The following is a 24,321-nucleotide window of genomic DNA, read 5'->3' as shown; positions in this document are numbered from 1 at the left end:
ATGGCTTTGGGGTATAGGCTTAACCTTGTTGGAGTAAGTGTATCATTTTGGAGGTGGGCTTTGAGGTCTCCTATGTTCAAGCTATGCTCCGTGTGGCTCACAGTTTTTTCTTCTGCTTTTGGATCAAGATGTAAAACTCTCAGCTCCTTGACCAGCACCACGTCTGCCGTGAAGATAATGGACTGAACCTCTGAAAATGTAAGCAAGTCCCAGTCAAATGCTTTCCGTTATAAGAGTTGCTGCGGTCTTGGTGTCTCTTCATAGCAACAGAAACCCTAACTAAGACAGGAGTAGGAGGTGTGGCCTTGTTGGGGAAGGTATGTCACTGGGGGTGTGTATCAGGCTTTTTCTTTTGGGGCCACCAAACGGCTCCCAAACCATGACATGGAGACTTACTAGTTTTGAATGCTCAGCCTTAGCTTAGCCCTTTTCTGGCTAGCTCTTTTAATTTAAATTAACTAGTTTCTCTTTATGAGCCTCGGACTTAGTACTTTCCTTTCTTTCTGTGTATCTTACTTTCACAGCTTCTAGGGTCTGGTGGGTGGTTGTGTGGCTTCTGGCCCTGAGTGTCACCCTCCTTCTCTCATTCCTCTCTTTCTTCTCCAGAGCCTAGCTTCTCTTCCTATTTATTCTCTCTGCCCGCCACCCCATCTATCCTCTCTCCTGCTGGCCGCTTGGCTTTTTATTAGATCAATCAGGTACCTTAGGCAGGCAAGGCGAAACAAATGCAACACATTTTTTCATAAATGCAGCATAAACAAAAGTAACACTCCTTTACACAGTTGAAGTAATATTCCACAGCATAAACAAACGTAACACATCTTTGCATAGTTGAAATAGTAATCTGCAACCGGGGTGGGCTTTGAGGTTTGTGGCTCTCTCTACCTCTTGCTTATGGATTAAGATGTGACCTCTTTAGCTGTTCCTGCCAACATGCCTTCCGTCTGTCATGATGGACTCTAACCTTCCAAAATGGTAAGCCCAAACTAAATGCTTTTGTTTATAAGTTGCCTTCAAAAGTAACTGAAATACACCAGGATAGCAGCTTACAAGGTAATGGACCCATAACTTTTGAAGCCATCCTGTCTACCATTTAGACGTCTACAAGATAATGTGCAATTTCACAAAGTCTAGGCTTCAATCAATTAGTCAATAGCAAATTCAAAGACTCTCCACTCCCCTAAGCCATGCTTTCCTCCACTCACCTGTTACTGGTGAGCTTTGAATACTTTACTTTCCCTGAGGTAAGAAGAGTTCACCCTGGCACAATACACAAAGTACAGGAACCCTGCATACCTTGGGCTTTCACTTGAGCTCTTTGGGAAGTCATTTCTTTGGCTTAAGGGAGGGAGTGAAGGGAAAACCACGCAAAGCTCAGGGGTGAGGTGAAAGCACATCTGCAGCTTTACCGTCTTCACGGGGAGATCAAGGCTCTGTCAGTGGGAGCACAGGGAGCAACATTTCTGGGCTCCCACTGTGTCTCACTGCGGCTATTTGCTCCACATAGGTACAACAGTGTTTATAGTGTTTCCCTTTGCTGCTCAGTTTCCTTGACAGACATAGTTCAGGTGTGTGTGTGTGTGTGTGTGTGTGTGTGGTGTGTGTATAAGAATGTGTGGAGTGAGCCGGGCGGTGGTGGCGCACGCCTTTAATCCCAGCACTCGGGAGGCAGAGGATCTTTGTACGTTCGAGGCCAGGCTGGACCGATAGCCTCCGAAACAATACAGAGAAACCCTGTCTCGTAAAAACCAAAAAAAAAAAAAAAAAAAAAAAGAATGTGTGGGGTGTGTGTGTTATATGTGTATGTATATCTGTCAGAGAGTGGTGTCTGAGTGTGTGTGTATAAGAATGTGTGTGGGGTGTATGTGTTATATGTGTATGTACATCTGTCAGAGAGTGGTGTCTGAGTGTGTGTGTGTGTGTGTGTGTGGTATGAGTGTATGATATCTGTCAGAGAGTGTGTGGTATGTGTGAATGTATGGTATGTGTGGGTCATGTGTGTGGTGTGTGTGTGGTATGTGTGTATGTATATCTGTCAGAGAGTGTGTGTGGTATAAGTGTGTATGTGTGTGTGTGGTGAGTGTGTGTATGTGCATGTTCACAATGCATAGTTACATGCACATGTGTGTACATACATGTGAATGTCAGTGGATGATATCCGCCATCTTCCTCAGTGACTCTCCACCTTATATACTGAGGCAGGTTCTGTCACTTGAACTCAAAGGTCTCCAATTTGGCTAGTCTAGGTAACCAGATTCACCCTAGAGACACTTGTCCCTGCTGCCCCGGTACTGGAACTGCAGGGGACCACCATGCCACTTGCTTTTATGTCAGTGCTGGAGAAGCCCAGTTCTGGTGCTGATGCAGCAAGCATGCTGTCTTTTAAGCCATCAGGTCCTCAGCCCCTGAAAACCCAACACAAGGCAGAAAGAGATCTTCTCCAGCTCAGTCATCTAGGTCACTCAAGCCAGACCTCTGCAGTAAAAATAACAGCGATGCCGGCAAACTATGAGCTAAGCTGCATGGCAGGTTCCCGCAGTCTCTCGCACAGTAAAACTAACAACGATGGTAGAATAAAATTACAGAGACCATAAAATCCAATTACAAGATAAAGTGTATCAACCTCTTTTAAGCGTAACACCTAAGAGAATTCTTTCCAGGCTATAATAAATTATATTTTCTATCTCTTATTTTTCCTTAGGAAAAGGAACTCCTGGGGCTTAAAAGATGGACCCGTGGGTAACCTGCTTGCTGTGCAAGCTGAGTTCAGATTACCAGCGCCCACATAAGCAGCTGGGTAATCCCTGCACTGGACAGGTGGGAGTGGTGTTGTGCTAGCAACTAGTCTAGCCAATCAGTGAGCTCCAGGTCCTGTGAGCGCTCAAGTGGACAGCAGCAGAGGAGGATGCCCAACACTGACCTCTGACCTCCACAGGCACACGTGAGGGAGTGCACTTCTCACTCCCCAAAGCACAGTCCTTTAGCCCTTCCTCAAATGCAAACGGAAAAAAGTCCAAGACAACAAGGTTTATCCTTGGGTTAATTCATTGTCCAAAGATTACAAGGGTAGTTTAGTTCACAAAATCTGAATTAAGAAACTTTTGATGGACAAGTGAGCAGCATGTTGTGAATTCTTTAAAGCAAATTCATTTACTGTCTGATGTGGTGGTGTGAAAGAAAATTGCCTCTTAACTACTTATATTCCTCCCTCACCTCTCAAATCCTGGGATTACAGATTTGTGCCACGTTTGGCTAAGCTCATCAACTGAAAACAACGACTCATTAGGTTAAACAACTTGCCTTCTTACCTCCACATAAATGCATAAATGTAATTTTAGAATGTAAAAATCATATTGCACGTTTTTCCTGAGCTATTAAAGCTATGTTCTTTCATAAAGACTTCATCCTGAGGTCAGGCAAGCTGGCTCAGCAGTTAAGGGCACTTGCTGCTCTGACCCACATCAGGTATCCGAGTGCCTCTTCTGGCTTCCTAGGATCCCTGCACGCATGTGGGTCACAGACTCAGGCACACATACATACACAAATAAATAAACCCTCAAACACTTTATCTGGAAATTCCATATTGTAAAATACAATAGGATCAGAGAATTAGTGAGTTTAAAGCCTAAAAGAATCTTCAGGGTGCCTCCCGTGTATGGGGTCCCCAGCTTTACCTGAAGTTAAATCCCCATGGTTCTTATAAAGATGCCGATGGTCTCACCCTGCCCATCTGACTCCATAAGCCTGGGCTGAAGTTCCGTGGGGCTTCTACAGAAATCGACAGTGCACTTCATGCCCACCCCAGGACAACTCATGTAGGCAGTTTGTAAATCCCCAAATGGAACTCCAGCCGTCCACACCCTAAATCAGGAACCATCCATAACAACCACATATCAGGGAGACAGTTTCTGCAGATTACTCTCTGTTTAACCCTTGCAGGCATTCACTGTCTCCTGGGGCCATTGTGTCACAAATGGAAGCTTCTAGCAGGAACTGATAGAGTTAAAAACAAACTCACTCAACCTGGGCTTCCATTCACAGCACTGAGCCACCGAGGAAAGCCGTGTGTGACTGACCTGGTCCTTCTGGTATTTGTTCAAGAGACTCAGAAACAAGGCGTAGCATCTGGGATAACCGGCCAGGACCGCACAGCAGTCACGGTAAGAGGTCAGTTTGCTGTGGGAAATGCCAAATGGGAAAAATAAGAACAATTTTTTTTATTTAAGTGCACATAGTAAAAACTCTCAATGCAGACCATGCAAACTCATGAAGGGAAGTCCAGAAATACCTTATATAGTCCAGAGAAATAGGCTGATTCACTTTCCAAAGATTACAGTTAGATTACAAAGATAAAGTTTAGTTTACAAAGTTCAGAGAAAACACAGAGACTTGCTGTCTGCTCTAGACTCTAAGAGGACAGAGGGACTTTTTAAGGCCCCTTGCTCAGTGGGGTTGAGGCCTTCACTCAATGGTAAACATTGTCTAGCAAGCATGAGCCCCTGGGTCTGGTTCCTGAAAGGGGCAGAACCCTGAAAATGGAGGCTTATGTCTTACTTTGGCTTCCATAAACACCATGACCAAGAGCAACATGGGGAGGAAAGGGTTAATTTTTTTGCAAAGACTAATGGCTGGGGACTAGAGAAATGGCTCAGCAGTTAAGGGCACTCACTGTTCTTGAAGAGACCCAAGCTCAGTTCCCAGCACCCACATGGAGGCTCAGCCTGCAACCCCAGCTCCAATACAGGAAACAGCTTCTTTTGACTTCTGAGGGCACCAGGCACCCATGTGGTGTACACACATACATGCATACATGCAGGCATTTACAGTATACATAAAATAAATCTTTAAAGTTAAAATGCTAAAATACTTTAAAATTAAAAGACTAATGACTATCAAACCTTTAGCAAGACTGATCAAGGAAATTTTAAAAAACCAATCATGAAAAGCAATTTTAATAACAAAGAGGCCATATAATGTGGGAGTAAAAAGAGTGAATTATAGCCAGGCAGTGGTGGCGCATGCCTTTAATTCCAGCAGTCAGGAGGCAGAGGCAGGTTGATCTCTGAGTTCAAGGCCAGCCTTGTCCTGGAGCAAGTTCTAGGACAGTCAGGGCCACACAGAGAAATCCTGTCTCGACAGGAAAAAAAGTGTGAATTCTACAGTCAAAAATGCCTGACTATAGCTCTGTGATGTGCAGATTATATGATGTCAGAGGAACTGCAGCTCTGTGACCTGCTGATTGTATGACCTTAGCATGAACTGCAGCTCTGTGATGGGGGAAGTCCTTCTGTGTATATGTTGTCCTATTGGTTGATAAATAAAGCACTTGTTGGCCTATAGGGGAGCAAGATTGGTGGGACTAGGAGTTGAGGAGGATTCTAGGAAATGTAGTCAAGAGTAGAGAGTCGCAATGTGATCCCAGGAGGAGAGAAAACATCAGGATGGTGTCCTCGGAAAGATAAGTCCTTATAAAAATATATATTAGTAATTATGGGTTAATAATTAAGTCAGAGTAAGCCATTAAGAAACCATAGCAAATAGTCAACAGCTTCATAATTAATATAGCGTTCTGTGTGTTCATTTGGGACTGATGCGGCTCTGGGACCAGGCTGGCAGGAAGAATGCACGTTACAGCTATGTGATCTGCTGATTGTATGATGTTAGGATGAACTGCAGCTCTGGGACCTGCTGATTGTATGACCTTAGCATGAACTGCAGCTCTGGGACCAGTTGATTGTATGACATCAGGAAAACAAGTGCATTTCTCTGTGCCTCAGTTTCCTTCTACGTTGGATGAAGGTGACAATAATGACACTTATTTGATTAGTTCTTGGAGAGTACCTAGAAGATTATCCAGCATACAGCAAGTATAGTACACATAGTTGCAAATAAGCAAACAAATAAAACTATCATTAGAGACAAAACTAATTAAAATGAACATTGATTGTCTGAGGTACTAGAAACCGAACCTAGGGCCTCTCCATGCTAGGCAAGCATTCGACCACAGAGCTACAGAGTACAGAATTACATACTGCATTTTTTTATTTACTGAAACAGGACCTTACTATGTCTCCAAGCTGGTCTCAGACAACAGCCAACTTTCTGCCTCAGCCTCTAAAAGTTGAGATGGAACCATCTAATGCTGCTTAGGGGAAAAACAAACAAATTCTCATTAAAAAAAAAAAAACTGCCTGAAGCGGAACCAAGTGGAAAATGTGACAGCATATGCAATCTTTAAACAGGCAAATTAGCTAGCCACGGTGGCAAGTACCTGCAGTCATGTCTACATGGGAGACAGAGGAAGGAGACCATCTGAGTTCGGCAGTTTGGGATCAGCCTGGCAACAAGAGAGAGAGAGACAGAGGGGGGCGGAGGAAAGAGGGAGAGAGGGAGGGAGGGAAAGGAGGAAGGAAGAAAAGAAGGGAGGGATTGCTAATAATGTAATCAGCAGTCACTATCCATACACACTTTGATTATAGTTTTCCACTCACTGTATGATGATGCTATAAATTCAAAACTGAAAACACAAAAATAATATGACAAAGGAAAAGGCAAGGTCAGTGTAACTCGTTGACTATTCAGAAAAGTGTGGAACGGTACATTAGTTAACTAAATCCCACAATGCACAACAGTTTACCATAAGAAAACCTAGGGACTGGGAAGATTGCTCAGATAAAGCACTTGCCCTGAGGGCCTGAAGATCTGAGTTCAGATACCCACATAGAAGCCAGGGAGAGTAGAGCGTCACCTGTCTGTAAGCCTAGTACTCCTGTGGAGGCTGGGAGGTAGACAGGTGAACAAGAGAGAGCCTGACTCAAACAAGGTGAGAGATGAGAATCAACACCCAAGCAAAGCCTTGAGGTTGTCTTCTGACCTCCACATGTACTACACCACAGTGCAAGCACGTGCGTGCGCGTACACACACACACACACGCACACACGCACACGTACGCACGCACACACACATGCATGCACACACTCACGCACACATACACGCATGTGCACGCGCACACACACATGCATGCACACACACACACGCACGCACACGCACACACCCAGGCACACACGTACCCACACCCCAGAAAAGAAAATCTACTAACGTAATTTACTACATTAATGGATTAAAAAATTAATGCATGTGATCAGTGGATCCCAGGCAAGCACATGAATTAACAACTAGGTTTAATGACAGAGAAATTTTTTATTATGACTTTCAAATGGTATCTAAAAAGCCAGGCATAATAGGGCACATCTTTAATCCCAGAACTCTGGAGGCAGAGAGAGATAGATATCTGTGAATTTGAGGCCAGCTGGTCTATGTATTGGGATTTTGTCTCCAAAGTGAGGGGGAGAGAGGGGGGCTAAAACAATTATTTTCAGCTGGTGAGATCGTTAAACCTTTAAAGTCAAGAAGGAGAGAGCCAGTTCCCTCCAGGATTGTATTAGAGTCCTAAGCAATGTAATAATAATAATAAAAAAGCTGGGAGCTAGTCATGGTGACTCAGATTTATAATCCTAACACTTGGGAGGCTGGGGCAGGATTGCCAGGAGTTCAAGACCAGCCTGGACTATGGGCTGGGACTATCTCAGTATATTAATTAATTAATTAAAACCTTATAAGAGGTGGAGGAAAAGTTGCAATATTTTGAGAAAACAATATAAAAGATTCTATAGACAAACACACATAATGCTCACCAGATCCTGACGATAAAATTAATAGGTAGATATAGATTATATTTAGAATTATCAGTATAGCCTATGAGGAAGTAACTTTTCCATAAGGATCTGGGAGTAAATCTTGAAAGGATGTGAACTCTTTATGGAGATACTCATTAAATTGTATTAAGGAATATTTTTAAAAAGCCAGGCCAGGTGGCACATACCTATAATCTTAGCTCTTATGAGTCTGGGGTAAGAGGACTGGACTTTGGACTACAAAGTAAGACTCAGCCTCAGAGCAGGAGCCAGACAGAATGGGGAGCCATCTTGTAAGACTGTTGGCCAAGTGAAGGGAAAGTGTAAATGCACGACTTAACGGCATTTCTGAAACTCATCAACGTCCAGCTACTTTCAAACAACCTAGATTCAAATGACTGTCAAATGCGGGTTGGAGAAAGTGCAAGGGTTGACTAGTGACTGTGTGATCCCTAGATCAAACCGTGACACAAAATTCGGAGAACGCAATGTTAGAGCTGGTCTGCCCAGGCCACAGTCCATGCAGCGGCTTTGCCCTCCGCAGACATCCACAGCGCCACTGAGCACTGTGTGCCAACCTCTACCTTACGCACTTTAGATTCAGGCCTTTTCACCTGGAGAATTGAGTTTACATCCAAAGGGGGTACTAGACACTAATACTGCTTCCCACACCCTTCCCTGACTCCTGCCCCAGAACCAGAGCACCTGGCTACAGGTATGTGCTGTGAAAACACACTCAGCCTCAGAAAGGTATAACAAGACACCACACCTCTTCATTTGGACTCTTATTCCGCTCTTCAGAGGTGCCACCTGCTGTAGAATATTAGTTTAAGATATGTTACATTTGTTTATGTTGTGGAATATTTGTTTAGTGATGAAAAGATGTATTGCATTCTTTTATATTGCATTTGGTTAACTCTGTAAAGTTGTGTTACTTTGCCTGTCTAAAACAGCTGATTGGTCTAATAAAGAGCTGAACGGCCAATAGCAAAGCAGGAGAGAGAAATAGGTGGGGCTGGTGGACAGAGAATAAGTAGGAGTAAGAAAAGGAGAGGAAGACACCAGGGGCCAACCACCCAGCAACACAGCCAGACACAGAGTAAGTAGGAAAGAAAGACATAGAATAAAGAAAGGTAAAAATCCCAGAGGCAAAACGTGGTTAAAGAGAATTGGGATAACGTAAGCTAGAAAAGCTGGTTAGAAACAAGCCAAGCTAAGGCCAGGCATTCGTAAGTAAGACTAAGTCTCCATGTATTTATTTGGGAGCTGGGTGGTGGGCCCTCAAAGAGTAAAAGAAAAAAAAATCCAACTACACCCACCATGCTGTCTGTCTTTCTATAGCATTAATACCTTTCAATGAATTCCATACTCCAACAATCTACCTCAGTGTCCCTCTTGAACCCCCATCAGAGACCTTTCAAAAATAACTATTACAAATTAAACTAGATCAGACTTGAATCAGCGATCTCCTTTTTGAGATAAAGCACTTGAGTGCCATTTCTTGTACGTCAAAAATGGAGATAGGTTTTGTGGTACGTCCTTCTTTGTCTCCAAGGGGCGAAGAAGACATTCGAGCAAAGTAACACACACACTGGGCGAGTTCACAACCTTCCGGTGCTAAGTGACTGACAACAGGCCGAGAGTCGCATTACACTCACAAAAGAAATGAGCTTGAAGTGGGCATTTTAAACTATATTCACAATGTTTTCTGTAGACGAACTTACAAGGAAAAGAAAAGTCCCTTTCTACTTATACCCGCAAATACAAGAGAGAACTCTGGTTTGCTCTGGTTTGCTTCTCTTTGCGGGGATGAAGCACTGGGGTAGAAAGGACTTGCCTGGCTCGTGTTTCCCCATCCCAGTCCATCACTGAGGAAGGGAAGTCTGGGTGAATGCTCAAGCAGGCACGTGCGTGCGTGCGTGCGTGCGTGCGTGCGTGGAGGCGGAAACTGAAGCAGAGGATGTGGGGATGCAGGCTAGTGCTTGCCTCCCACAGCCTGCTCAGTCTATCTTACACATAGTCCATGCCTAGCTGCCCAGATGTGCTTCCCACAGTGGGCCAGGCCATCTCACATTAACCAAGACATGCCCACAGGCCAGTCTGACGGAGGCCATTCCTCAGTCGAGGTTTCCTCTTCCCTGGCGACTCGACCTTATACTGGGGTCACAGAAACTAACAGGGGCAGCATTCTTAATGAGGCATCTTCATTGTCTTAGTCTACATACCTAAATATTCTGGCGACATTGGTACAGACATCCTTGTCGTCCATGTACTGCTCCATCACTGTGCAGAGCTGGGGGATGGCCCCGACGTTCAGGAGCTTGCTTCTCGTCAACGGTGAGTCTGCCAAGTTTCTCAAAGTAGCAGTTGTCTAGGAGAACATGTGCTTGTGTCATTTTATTGAAGCTTAAAAAAAACAGGGCAACACCACTAGGAAACCCACGCCTCCCGGGAGTGCCCCTCAGAGGAGGGGGAGGGCGAGGGAAGTCAGCTCAACTGTGCAGAATGGAAGACTGCTGGGTGTGGTGGCGTGACTACAGTCTTAGCACCAGGAAGGTGAGACACAGAGGTGACAAGTTTAAGGCCAGCCTGGGCTATGAGAGGGACCCTGCCCCAGACAGACAAATACAAAAACATGTAGATGGAATAGTAATATTTTCAAGTAAACGGTTTACCAAACCCCCAGAGTTAAACAATAGCATCTTGTCTTCGACTGACCCTGTCATAGACAGGAATGTACTGCATATTAGAACCTTCCCACTCCAAATTCTTTTTAAAAACTTTTTATTGCATTTATTTATTTAATATGTAGTGTGTGTGTGTGTGTGTGTGTGTGTGTGTGTGTGCGCGCGCGCGCGTACCTGCCATATAGCTCATGGAGAAGTCCCAGAACAACTGTGAGTCAGTTCTCTGTTCTATCATGTGAGGTCCAGGCATCAGATTTAGGCCCTCAGGCTTGCCGGCAAGTGCCTTTACCCATCCAGCCATCTCACCAGCCCCTAAATTCTTGTTCCTGTTGTTGTAAGACAGGATGCTGGGACAGGATCCTGTGTAGCCCAGGCTGGCCTCACACTTGCTCTGTAGCTGTGGCTGACCTTAACTTCTGATCCTCCTGCCTGAGATTACAGGTGTGTATCCCTACACCTGGTTTCCACTCTAAATCCTCTTATGTACACTGAAAAATGATGAAGCCAATAGTCATGTAAGACTGTTAGTCTCATTGTATTCAGAGCTAAATACTGAGTTCTTATCAATTTAGCACACTTTGTTAAAAGAAAGCTTTTTGCTTTGGGCTTTTGTCTGAGGGTCAAGAAGACAGCAGCTTGGTAACCGTGCAATGGTTGTCTAGTGATTTTGATTTTCAGTGTGATCTTTCCGATGGGATTCATGGTAAGTCACTCAGTCCCCCCAACTCCAGCCTGGCTTGCTTCCTCACTCTCCCCCAGTACCTTCACCTTGGGGTACTAACTGGCTGTCTTTGAGAGATGAGGGGCTGTGTGGACGGCATTGCTAGTGTCCACTGCACAGGGCGGCTCTGCCCCCTTACTGAAGATCTTCTCCCAGAGATGCAGAGGAGGGAGCATGGCCCAAGAGCCGAGGCTGACCCTCTCCACTGTGACATGACTAAGACTGTCACTCACTCCTCAACCCCTTATATACTCGTCGGTGGGAGGCAAAATGGGCTGCTCTGGTCACTTTCTGGGTGGTGGTATGTATGGATTGTAAAAGATGTAGGAATGGCTTATGTACACTTTAAAGTAAGTATGCAGAAGCAAAGTATTGGTGTTGGCACCAGACACTTTTAAAAAACAATCGACCAAACCCTGCCATACACCTGGAATCTCAGGGTTCGTGATGAAGACAGGAGGATCAGGGGCTCAAGGCCAGTCTCGACTGCAGAGGCCTGCCTGGGCTAAGAGACGGCACCTCAAAACAAAAACAAAAACACAACAAAGAAGCAAACTAAACAATCAACAAAAAATGTAATGAGATGACAGGCGCCCTTGATTAGTTTTTCCTTTGTATCAATGAAGTGAAGTATAGTTGATTAAAATACAGCTGATCATGTCGAAAACACAAAAATTGCAAATGTTACAAATAGATGTAGACAAAGCATTTGTAGTTGGCTCCTAAGTTCCTCCTTGAAGACTTCAACATCACAAATGAGCAGGGAAATAAAGTACTTGCACATTCCAGTGGGCCACGGACCTCTGTGGGCATCTGTGGAGCTGAGGGTGGGGCTCTGTGAGACTAACAGACAGCTCTGTGAGTTCCAGCTGCTGTGAAACTGAGCTCTTGAGGCAGCCCCTCTAGTTCCCTGTAGAGATAGGCAGGCACCGGGGACTACTGATTCATTAGTCTGAAAGTGGCTCTCAACCTCCCTAACGCTGAGACCCCTTAATACAGTTCCTCGTGTTGTGCTGAGCCCCAAGCATAAAATTAATTTTGCTGCTACTTTATAACTGCAATTTTGCTACTGTTATGGGTTGTAGTGTAAACACCTGTGTTCTCTGATGGCCTTAGGCAACTCCTATGAAAGGGTCATTCAAGGGGTCATGACCCACCAGTTGAGAACGTCTGGGGTAAAGGATGGTTCATTCACTTCCCCCCAGAAGACTGGAGAACCAGTGCCTGAAAACTGTGGGTGTAGTGTACGGTACACAGTCACTATATCCCCTCACTAGCCCCCTAAGCTTTAGGATCTAATGGGATCACAGTTTCCCTAGGAACTATTACTTTTCATTCAAACTCTAACTTATTCCTTCCCACTTCCTTTTCTCTTCTCATGAGAAAGTTGAGGTTTTTCAATTCTTCTGCTCCAAACACATTATTTTTGTAAACGACCCAGTGGCTGGGCATAACGTCTTACGCCTGTAATCCCAGCACTTTGAAGGCTGAGACAGGGGGATTGTGAGCTGACACCAAGATGGGCTACCTAATAAGTGAGATCCCGTCCCCTACCCCCCAAAAGGCCCAATTGGGAGTGGAGGTGCATGTATTAATACATAATATGTCATATGACTTAAATTCCTATTTCTGTGCATGCTGTATTGTATGGTATGCACATAGCTGGAAGGGTAATATATGCTATCTCGAGCATTTCCACATTAGTTGTGGTGCTGGCAGAAAAAATGCATTAAGTTTATACCCTGTATGAAAACTACCCAGTAACACATGACGTCATCAGTATAGGTGCCCAGACCCACAAAGTGCCCCTGCTTTCTGTCACCTGAAGCCCTGGTGGCAATGTCCATTTTTCTCAGGATAAGACTCGGTGGCCTGAACACTTACACACAAAATATAAATTAAAAAAACTTTTAAAGGGCCTGGAGAGATGGCTCAAAGGTTAAGACTCGATGGCCTGATCGTGACCTCAGGGTCTGGCTGTTCTCAGTCACTCAAATGTCACCTCCTGCCACAGACCCCACGAGAACTCTGCACTGTGCTCTGGCTTCCTGTCTACACTGGGCTATATGCGTCAGGGAGGGCTTGTCCTCTGTTGGTCCCTTTGTCAGAGCCCCAGGTTCAAGGCTGGTGTGAGCATATAGAGGGAAAGCTCCCCTCCTCTGAGCCGGCTCTGGCTGCCCCCGTCTCTCTCACAGCTCCATCTCTTGCCAAACTATAGCCCCTGAGTGGACACCGTCTGCCGCTGCTCTCTGTCCGGTCTCCCCAAGGCCACTCACTGATAAGGTACTTTCAACACACCTCCGTTTCAAGACCTCCCAAAGCCAAGGGACAATATCCCCATCCTACCGGCCCTCACTGTCTTGTCCACGCCTCCAAATTCACCTCCTGTACCTGCCTCTTTCCCCTCGCCCCCTACACCATGCTCCCCTCCCAGTTCCGGCCTTTCAATGTATTTCCTGGATCAGCATGTCTTCCTTAACTACCCAGAAGCCTTGTGTTCACCTGCAGGGTCTAGCTAGGTTCACTTCGTACAGATGGCACAGTGACTAGTCAGTGCCTTTTTTCTGTGTCCAATACCACCTTGCTCAAGCCTCTCCTGGGATATATATATGTATATATACACACACACATATATATGGTATGTATATGATCTATGTATATTGTTATTATTTATTATATATAATTCACACACACACAATCATTGCTTTCATGTGCCTCCTCTCCCATGGGGAGACCCCTCTGTGGTCCCAGCCCTTCCTTCCTTCCTAGGGTTTATTTACTTTTATGTGCTTGAGTGTTTTTGTGCACCCATGCGTGTTCACTGTGTAAGTTCCTGTTGGCCACAGAGGCCAGAGGGGTATTAGATTCCCTGGAACGAGAATCACAGACTGTCATGAGCCATCGCACGGGAAGTGGACCTGAGTCCTCTATAAGTGCAGCAAGTGTTTTTAACTTCTGAGACATCTCTCCAGTCACATAATCAATTTCTTAAAGCCTTTCGGTCACTGGTTGGTGGTGTGGCAAGCCTTTTAATTCCAGAACTTGGGAGGCAGAGGCAGGCGGATCTCAGTGAGTTCAAGGTCAGCCTGGTTTACAAAGTGAGTTCCAGGACAGCCAGGACTGTTACACAGAAAAAAACCCTGTCTCAAAAAAAAGTCTTTCAGTGTTAGTTGCTGGCAACTGGGCGAATGAAACCCAGAGGGAAAAGGGAATTAAAGAAGGGAGAGGTGGGGGGGGGCAGAGTTTCCCATGTAAGAGACTCTGGGAAGGAGAGATTGAAGTGGGAAGCTGGGGGAGGGGCTACAGCGATCAGAAGGGTGAGTTCCAAACCTAATTCTGAACTTCACTCCAACTCTTAAGCTCCTTTCACATGAGCAAAAACTTTAAATCCAATAAAAACTCACAGTTTAAATCCAATAAAAACTCAGCATGGAGCTGAGCCAGGATGACTCCTGGCCCGTGCTTTGTGGGTGGTTATCTTCCACGCCCGGGCCAGCCCACCCACCCCGCCTGAAGGCTGGAGCTGATGGAGTCTGAGCTTCCTGAGAGATATGTTTGCTGGCTCCTTTCTCTCCGCCGATTCTCCTTAGTTATTGTTACTTCTCGCACACAATCTCTTAAGCCTTCTAGGATCCTTCCCTTAAAGGTAGCAGAGGCCAAATGATGCCCATTTGGCTTCTAAAGGGCTTCCCGGGCCATCCATTCCCACTCCCAGCTGCCATTTCAGCAGGAAACAAAGTATAAACCAGGAAGTGCAATTCTTCCACTTGCAGCAGGTGGGGTGGGCAGAGTCGGGAAGCAGTTGACTCTGTATAGGGAGGAAGAAGGAAGCAGGAAGAGGAAGAGGCGGGCTCAGTATCTCTGATTTTGTTATGTGGCGAGTGGAACAAAGGGGATCTAAATTGTCGTTTGTCTAGGGAGACCGTGGCTAGTCATCTACTGCAGCTGCATGCTCACTTGTGTGATACACCTCCCTCAGCCAGGGGACACGCTGAAGAGCCTGGCAAAGCTGCCCCCCCTTGAGCTTGTTGAGTCTTGAAGTGTCACTGTGCAGTCAGCATCAAAACACCCATTCTTATTTTATTTTACATTGTGGTGCTGGGAACTGAACCGAGGGCTTTGTACTTGCCAGGCAAGCCCTCTACCATGAAATGAAACCCTCTACCCTAGGGAAACCATTAAGAAGAGATTAGATAAATTACAAAGGCTCAAGACAGCCTTTTAAATGCAGTATAACCAGAACCCCTAAAACTTGATATGCCTATTTTTTTCAAATTGACTATTGATATTTAACTATCCATTTTAAATTGAATTTTTGACCAGTAATGAACTGAAAAGGCCTTAGCAAACTAGAGAAAACTTCGTCTTAGACTTTTGAGAACCCTGGCTTAGGCCACAGCATAGGCCCAGCAGCTGGGGCCCCCTCGCTGCCATTCCCTGCTACAGTGGGGAGCAAGAGAGAAGGATACTTGGTGGGCATGAGTCCCACCCCCCCAGGACCCCAACTGTCTCCAGAGTGGGTGACGTTCTTTTTTCTTCCTCCCTGGGAGTCTAGAAGCAACAGTCACCATTCAGCTATATGTGTTCTAACATAACACCTCAGAGCTCTCCCTTAGCACCCAAGGGTTAGCAAGCTAGTGAGCACCCCAGGGACTTTGCCCTCAGTCGGCACACTGCCACAGGAGACTCGTTTTCCCAACCTAAAAAGAACCCTTCCAAGAACCTTTTGTACGTGCTACGATTAAGGAGCCTGGAAATCACCATGCTTCTCCAACCACAGCCAACATCAAGACTCCATTTTATTCTCTGGTATTGTAAAAAGGTGTTACACAAAAGGCCTGACAAGCCACTCCATGGCTGACAACGCTCCCTGTATGCACCACCCCAGTTGCTTCAAGCAACGGGTGGTGCAGGCAGGACAAGTTTGGTTCTCAATTCTGAGATGAAGATGTGTGTGGGAATCTACAATTGTCCCGGGAGCCTGGAACCCTGGCTTCAGACTCCGGTCCTTTGCTTCCCCCAGTCTCGTTGGCCTCTAAACACATTGATTTTATCTCTCAGCTGTCCGGAATATCCACACCCCAAGTTCCTCGAGTAGTACTTCAACTGCCAATTGCCAGATGGCCCACTTCCCACTGACGGTGAAAGGATACACGCAGTCACCAGACTCCACAAGCAGGGCCTCGTGACTGAAACACCAGAGCTGCACTGTTTCTAACCTTGGCTAAACCCACCTCCCTCTAATAATGAAAGCACACTCATTCTTTGGACTTTCGCCCAGCGGAGACCACATATATGGCCTAATCCAAGCCTCTGTGGTAACCCACGAGGTTTCACATTGTCTCATATATGGTGAATACAGTCTGGCAGAAATACAAGACACCAACCACACAGTGTCACTGTACACACGATACTGTTAGAGGCAAAAATTTCCAAGAATCTCACTGGAGTCCACAAAGGCAGATGCAAAGGAAAGCTGTTCATTCACAAGCCTGCTGAGGCCTGCCTGCCACGGGTCTTTCACTTCAGCAGGAAGTGCCCCCTCCCTCCCCCACCCAGCAAGAAGTGCCCCTGTCCTCCCGCCACCACGTCCCATCTGAGGCTCTAACACAGGACTGATCTTTAGCACATTCTCCCTGGCCATGCTGGCCTCCACCTCTCCTTCCTGACTGCCAACTCTGTCCAGGCCTGTCCTGGTACTGCGTGCTTCTCCCTTCATCTTGTAAAAGCTGCCATTACAACATAGGATTTTCTGAAACTCTAGGGACAGACAGAGCCTGTGACTGGGTAGGTAAATGGCATTTGAGGATTTAGCTGTAAAATTCATCCTCCAACCGTGGCGATGGGCCCCACCCATCACCCACAGTTCAGAAGCCAAGGCATTACATGTCTTCAGACCTGCTATCCTTGGAGAACCAGAAGCAAGCACGAGTTCCCATGGGGAAGTTGCTTCCCAAGAAAGGGCAGAGGAGAGAGAAGGGCGGGCCTGGACTCTGCATGCCTGATCTCTCAGGTCATGGGTGTAGGTGGCCAGGTGCCCTGGGGGATAAGGGAATCCTTTACAGGAACAGAGTAGCTTGGAAGTGGAAAACCCAGCACTCAGGAGGCAGAGGCAGGCAGAACTCTATGAGTTCAAAGCCACCCTGTTCTACAAGAGCTAGTTCCAGGACAGCCAGGGCTACATAGAGAAACCCTGTCTAGAAAAACAAATAAACAAACAAAGTCATCACAATTTGTATATCATCAAAAAATTAGCAAACCTAGTAACCGATCCCCTGGATTACGATTCCCCAAAGTTTCAAAAACCTTTGGAACATTGTGTTAAGCAAAATCCACAGACACAAAGCTGTAGTCAGGTGTACTGTGGCCTCATCACTTTTGATTTTGGTAATATCCTATTGTTACATAAGATGGCACCCCTGGGAGAAGCTGGTGGTGGGCACTTGAGACCTTATGGCAGGTACTTGGGAGCTTGCTTTATAATTTTTGCAGCGTCTTGTAAATTTATATTTAGTTAAGTATAAAAGTTTTCCTTATTTATTCTTTTACCTTTCAAACTCACATTTCTCCCATCTCAGCCTCCCACAGGCTGAGATTACAGACACCAGCCTCACCACACCCGGCTATACTCAGTGTTCCTGACAAAGGTGATTCCAGGGACTTCCCTCCATTCAAAGGCTATGCTTTCCCAAAGACTGTCCTTTATAGAGAAAGATGAAGGCCAACACCTCATGACAGCCTGCTGTTGATCAACACTATGAATTTCTTTCTGCAGTCGATTTACTACAGTGTTCAGGGGACCTGACCTGTGGAGATTAGCACTTTATAGAGTTACTTGTGATTTTACCACCTTCTGTCTGCAGGACAAAGGTGGGGCTCTCAGCTCTGCTGAGCGGGCTCATATTGTCAAAACACCAAAGTTATATGGCATGTGTCTGTCTGGTACACAGAACACACGCAACACTGGTCCTGTGGACACATATAGGTTATGGGTTGCTGTTTTCTGGTTGTGGGGATTACTGGAGAGTTGTCCCCACTGGGAGATGTCCTGCTGACCACAGTCACCTCCACATCCAAACCTGGCATGGAGCAGCCACCCGCAAACACCTGGGAAATGATTGCCTCTTGGCTTCAGCCAAGGAGCTGACTGTTCGTGCAGCCTTTAAAACCAGCTAACTCCAGTATGAGGCACTTTGAAAAACAACTTGGTTCAATTGGAAAAAATATATTGCTTGGGGCTTTGATGATAGCAAGATGGTATTCTTCAAGTCAGAAAGCACAAAATGAGGGGGTTATGACACCAGTGGGCACCTCTGTGCTACTTGCAACCCAGAGAGCCTTAGGAGCCCTGACACCCTTTCTGGGGTCTCCTTCTCCGACTTACACTCTGCAGGCTCTGGCTCGGGCCTAACGTCATCCTGTTTCCCCACAGATATCTTACTGGAGTTCAGCAAATGGGAAGAAACCATCTGCTACTGGACCCTGAGGCGTGCGGAGGATTTGGAAACTGGAGTCAAGAGAAGAGGATGCTAAATATTCAAATTGGAAAAGTTAGGTACCTGGGGGTTGCTGTCTAGAGTAGAGGGGGGTGGGGGAGCCCTGGGAAGCGAGAGTCGTGGGGTGCCTGTGTCTCCTGTGGAGAGTGACCCGGGGGCAGAAGCAGCAGTGGAGGTCAGAGCCTGGGCATGAGAGAGACTGAAAGGTAGACGTGCTGAAGGACAGTAACCATCCATACCAAAGGCCAGGGCAGCGGTGGGAGAGTGTGTCCGTGGTAAGATGCTGAGGTGACGCCAGCGGCCACGGAGGCCTGGTGGGAAGGAAAGCTCCCTCCCAGCAGACGGATGAGGGTGCTCTCATGAAGTCCAAGGCTCAGGTCTCTGAGCTGCTTCTAGTCAGAGTGCAGGTCTGTGCATGCGTGTTTACATATGCATCATTTTGTGGTGAGGTCATGTTGCTTACGCTTTGTTATTCATAGGATATAAACAGCTTCTTGTCTGTTTTCTTTTTATGACTAAAAATGTATTTTGGGAAGGGGTCTTGCTATATAGCTCAGGCTGGCCTTGAATTTATGAGTCACCTGCTTTAGTCTCTCAAATGGTGGGCTTACGGTTTCTGGCGATGGAGCCCAACATCTTTGTTTTAACTAGATATGAAGGACTGTCCAGTTTGGCGGGTTCTGCCCAGATCTGTAAACACGCCTGGTGACAGCTGGCCCCAGACAACTGTTGTGCACAGCTGAGGCGTGCTCTAAAGTGACCACCAAGGGCTTCACTTTCTCCAGCTGCACAGGGATTCGGGGTGCAGACCTGTATGAGATCCTAGGCAGGTTCAGAGGAAGGAGCTAGAGACAGTGACGCTGGGATGTGGAGGCTGTGGGCACGGTGGTGCTCTACTCTGCCCCCTAAAGGAAAACGATGGGAAAGGCGGACCTGCAGGTCCATTGAGAATCACAGGAAAGGGAAATAAAAGCCAAGAAGAACAGAGGCACCAAAGCTACATGGCACAGCAGAGATTGGATTTCTTCCTATTTGGAGGGAGGGGTAGGGGCTTGTTTATAGTGTGAGACAACAACCTGTTACGTAGCTCAGGCTGGCCTTGAACTTGAAATCTTCTGGCTTCAAACTCATGAGGACTGACATTAGGCTCCTGACAGCCACACCTACCTAGCAACCCCCACATCTTGTCAGACATAACGTTTGCTCACACTAGCTCTAAATGCTTCCTTATATCAAAGGATTTTATTCTTACATTAACAACGATACCACACACATATAACCGATTGGGACAAGTTTCCTCAACTCGACAAGAATGCCAGAGCTGCTGTGACATTGAAAAGTTAACAGGGGGCCAGGTGCTGCGTGAAATTCATGCCTATAATCCTAGCACTCAGGTAGCTGAAGAAAGAAAATCACTATCTTGAGGCAAGCCTGAACGCTATAGACTGTCTCAAAACTTCCCACCCAAGTTAAGATGATATATATCAAGATAAGCATGGTTGAGAATCTGAGGTTGTCTTAGTCACTGTTCGATTACTGTGAAGAGACCCCATGACCAAGGCAAATCATAAAACAAAGCATTTAATTGGGGGCTCACTTGCAGTTTAAAGGTTTAGCCCATAATCACCATGTCAGGAAGCAGACAGGCATGGCACTGTCAAAATAGCTGAGAGCTTTACATCCAGATCTACAGGCAGCGGGCAGAGAGAGAGACTTTTGAAACCTCAATGCCCACCCCCATTGACACATCTTCTTCAACAAGGCCACACCTCCCAATCCTTCCCAAACATTTCCACTCTCATTCAAACCACCACAGAGGTAAATGCTTATCACAGTGATGAAAAAGTTTCAAATAAGTTTATAGAGCTCATATAAGAGATTTTTCCTGCCACAGTTTTAGAACCTACGAGATCTTTAAAAAGTACTAAATAAAAATATACACATTAAAATGTACTAAATGTGAACAATATAAGCTGACTGAATGGACATGAAGAAGTCAAAAGAGAAGAGGTGACATAAAACAAATGAACTATTAAAAATAGAGATTAGACCCAGGCACACCTTTACCACACACCTTTGATCCCAGAACTCGGGAAACAGAGACAAACTCTTTGAGTTTGAGGCTAACCTGGTCTACATAGTGAGTTCCAGGACAGCCAGGGCTATGTAGAAAGATCCTGTCTCAGAAACAAAATGCAGATTAGGATTATATATATATATGTATATATATAACAAAATATGTGTATATATTTAGAATTGTATACAATATATTAATATTTAGATTTTAATATATTTATATTTTGTTATATATATTTTATATTTGTATGTGTTTAGACATATATTTAGAATGGTATATAATTTTAATCTGTATTATATATAATTATAGTCTGTTTTACACACACACACACACACACACACACACACACATAAACAGGCACTATAATGATGGAGATATGTCCATATAGCTCAGGATAAAAAAATCTCAAGTTGTTTTTGTTTTTTCTGAGATAGGTTCGGGCTGGCCTTTGATTCATGATCCTCCTGCCTCAGCCTCCAAGTGTCAGAGTTATAGCTATTGCCACCACACTTAGCACAGATGACTTTTACACCTTTCCTTATATTTCCTACCTTTTAACAGAAATGATCGTTACTATATAATCAGAAATAACTGTTTTCCAAAAGGAAAAAAACTGCAAATGATAAAAAATATTGTTGATGTGAAAGGAATGTTTTATGGGCTGGGGAGATGGGTCAGAGGTTGCCAGTATCTCCTGTTCTGAGAGGTACTGAGTTCAGTTCTCAGCAACCACGGGTGGATCACACCCATCTGTAATGAGATCAGGTGCCCTCTTCTGGCCTGCAGGCATACATGCAACAGAACATTGTATACATAATGAATAAAATAAATCTTAAAAAAATAAAAGAATGTTTCATAAGCCCCTCACCAAAATACAGCATGCCAGCAGAATTTTGCCTTGTTTATGCCAAAAGAGATTTTAAAAATCTTTTTCAAAATGGAGAACCAAAATCTAAAATTAATAACCATCCTAAATATTTTCAGGATCTGAAGCCAGAGTGTACATCTAATTTTTAACATGCTCTCCCGATGGTTTAGAGCACTCTAAAGGTTCAATCCATCCTTGTTAATTGACAAGCACATTTCAGACCCCATGAGTTATTACATCAAAAATGCTATTATTTGATATATCAATGCTATTAAGGGTAAAAATCTCATCTACAAAAGAAAATGAGAGCTAGAGAAGTTTTGGTGGACATAATTTAACTGTGAAATTTAATCTGTCACAAGAGCAGTAATAAAACTCTATAACACAGAGGAAAATTTTTCTTCCTGCTCTGGTCAGATGAATTATACCTGGTTTCACTTCCCCATTCCCGTGGTCCCCAGGGCTGCATGGCATCTGCAGAGCCTATGAGAGAGCTCCACCCAATATCATTAACTCCCTTGTCACTGCAGGCTGGAGATGTGGTCTCGGCTATCAGTTACAAAAAATCTCAGTATCTGCCCTGGAACTGCTCAGAATCACACACAACTGATGTGCAAACAGCATAGGATCCCCCGCCCCACGTCCATTTTTGTTACTTCTACTTCCTGTGCTGAGGATGGAAACTAGGGTCTTCAGAATGCTGGGTACTCCCTCCCTCACCTCCCCTCAGCCTCCCTCCCTCACCTCACCTCAGCCTCCCTCCCTCACCTCCCCTCAGCCTCCCCTCACCTCCCCTCAGCCTCCCTCCCTCACCTCCCCTCAGCCTCCCTCCCTCCCCTCCCCTCAGCCTCCCCTCACCTCCCCTCAGCCTCCCTCCCTCACCTCCCCTCAGCCTCCCTCCCTCACCTCCCCTCAGCCTCCCTCCCTCACCTCCCCTCAGCCTCCCTCCCTCACCTCCCCTCAGCCTCCTCACTCACCTCCCCTCAGCCTCCTCCCTCACCTCCCCTCAGCCTCCCCTCACCTCCCCTCAGCTTCCCTCCCTCCCTCACCTCCCCTCAGCTTCCCTCCCTCCCCTCAGCCTCCCTCCCTCACCTCCCCTCAGCCTCCTCCCTCACCTCCCCTCAGCCTCCTCCCCTCCCCTCACCTCCCCTCAGCCTCCCTCACCTCCCCTCAGCCTCCTCCCCTCCCCTCACCTCCCCTCAGCCTCCTCCCCTCCCCTCACCTCCCCTCAGCCTCCCTCACCTCCCCTCAGCCTCCTCCCTCCCCTCACCTCCCCTCAGCCTCCTCCCCTCCCCTCACCTCCCCTCAGCCTCCCTCACCTCCCCTCAGCCTCCCTCCCTCACCTCCCCTCAGCCTCCCTCACTCACCTCCCCCTCAGCCTCCTCACTCACCTCCCCCTCAGCCTCCCTCACCTCCCCTCAGCCTCCCTCACTCACCTCCCCTCAGCCTCCCTCCCTCCCCTCCCCCTCAGCCTCCTCCCTCACCTCCCCTCAGCCTCCTCACTCACCTCCCCTCAGCCTCCCTCACTCACCTCCCCTCAGCCTCCCTCACTCACCTCCCCTCAGCCTCCCTCACTCACCTCCCTCAGCCTCCCTCCCTCACCTCCCCTCAGCCTCCCTCACTCACCTCCCCTCAGCCTCCCTCACCTCCCCTCAGCCTCCTCCCTCACCTCCCCCTCAGCCTCCTCCCTCACCTCCCCTCAGCCTCCTCCCCTCCCTCCCCTCAGCCTCCCCTCACCTCCCCTCAGCCTCCTCCCTCACCTCACCTCCCCTCAGCCTCCTCCCTCACCTCCCCTCAGCTTCCCTCCCTCACCTCCCTCAGCCTCCTCCCTCCCTCCCCTCAGCCTCCCCTCACCTCCCCTCAGCCTCCTCCCCTCACCTCACCTCCCCCTCACCTCCCTCTCAGCTCTTCCCCCCCCCCACCGCTCACTTCCCTCCCCCTCAGCTTTCTTTTTACTTTCTATTTTGCGGGCCTGGATTAGGTTCAGTTCTCCTGACTCAACTTCCTGATTGGCTGGGATTGACAGGCCTGTGCCATCAGGCCCAGCTCAAGCCTTCCCTCCCTCCCTCCCTCCCTCCCTCCCTCCCTCCCTCCCTCCCTCAAGAAGCCCACACTGGCCTCAAACTCTCATTTCTTAACTGAGAAGTCCTTGAACTCTTGACCCCCCTGCTCCTCTCAAGCCCAGGGATTCCAGGTGCATGCACACGCACACGCATACACACACACACACACACACACACACACACACACACACACCACCACCACCACCACCACCACCACGCCCAGCTTTGGCCCCGCCTTCTTTGCAGGACAGGGAGTGGTTATCTGGGAGCAATAGCAGGGCGCACACTGGCTGGCCCAGCCACTCCCCCTGATCTCTGAGCCCCTGAGTGCCCCCCCACACAAAGGCTTCTGGTCTGCCACGTTAAACTAACACCGTTTACATCGCTGACCTTTTCGAGTGAAACACTTACCTGGACTAACAAGTTGCCGTAATTGGGCAGGCACGTGCCGTGTTTCTTCGTGTCCTCACTCACTTGCTTTACCAACTCTGTCAATATTTCCACGGCGCCTTTGCTGACCATCTCGGTAAGAAATCCCGGACTCCCGGAAATGAATTTCAGAGCCCCCATGCAGTATAAAAAGGCTTCAGTGTTACCGTGCAGGTCTTCATCTCTCAGCACCCCCAACAATGATGCTGCCGGGAAGATGGATTTCTATAAACGTCTAAGTACAACAGCAAATTTGATGTTGGCACACAATTTGTAAAACATATT

The 24,321-nt window shown here is 46.8% G+C and overlaps 1 protein-coding gene across 2 annotated transcripts in view; it reads right to left on the bottom strand.

Moving 5' to 3' along the window:
- Armc2 (armadillo repeat containing 2) overlaps window positions 1-24,321 on the bottom strand; it is a 109,133-nt gene that overhangs the window by 27,597 nt on the left and 57,215 nt on the right. For both annotated transcript variants that reach the window (XM_013115731.3, XM_013115733.3), the window contains exons 11-13: window positions 24,019-24,242; window positions 9,921-10,066; window positions 4,077-4,176 (exon numbers count right to left, since the gene is read on the bottom strand). In XM_013115731.3, coding sequence (XP_012971185.2) covers window positions 4,077-4,176; window positions 9,921-10,066; window positions 24,019-24,242 — 470 coding nt within the window. The remainder of the gene's footprint in view (window positions 1-4,076; window positions 4,177-9,920; window positions 10,067-24,018; window positions 24,243-24,321) is intronic.

The sequence above is a fragment of the Mesocricetus auratus genome, unplaced genomic scaffold (genome assembly GCF_017639785.1).
Source record: "Mesocricetus auratus isolate SY011 unplaced genomic scaffold, BCM_Maur_2.0 Super-Scaffold_100018, whole genome shotgun sequence".
Classification (NCBI taxonomy): Eukaryota; Metazoa; Chordata; class Mammalia; order Rodentia; family Cricetidae; genus Mesocricetus; species Mesocricetus auratus.
The sequence above is the reverse complement of the archived record's forward strand: the minus strand, read 5'-3'. Positions and strand labels throughout refer to the sequence as shown.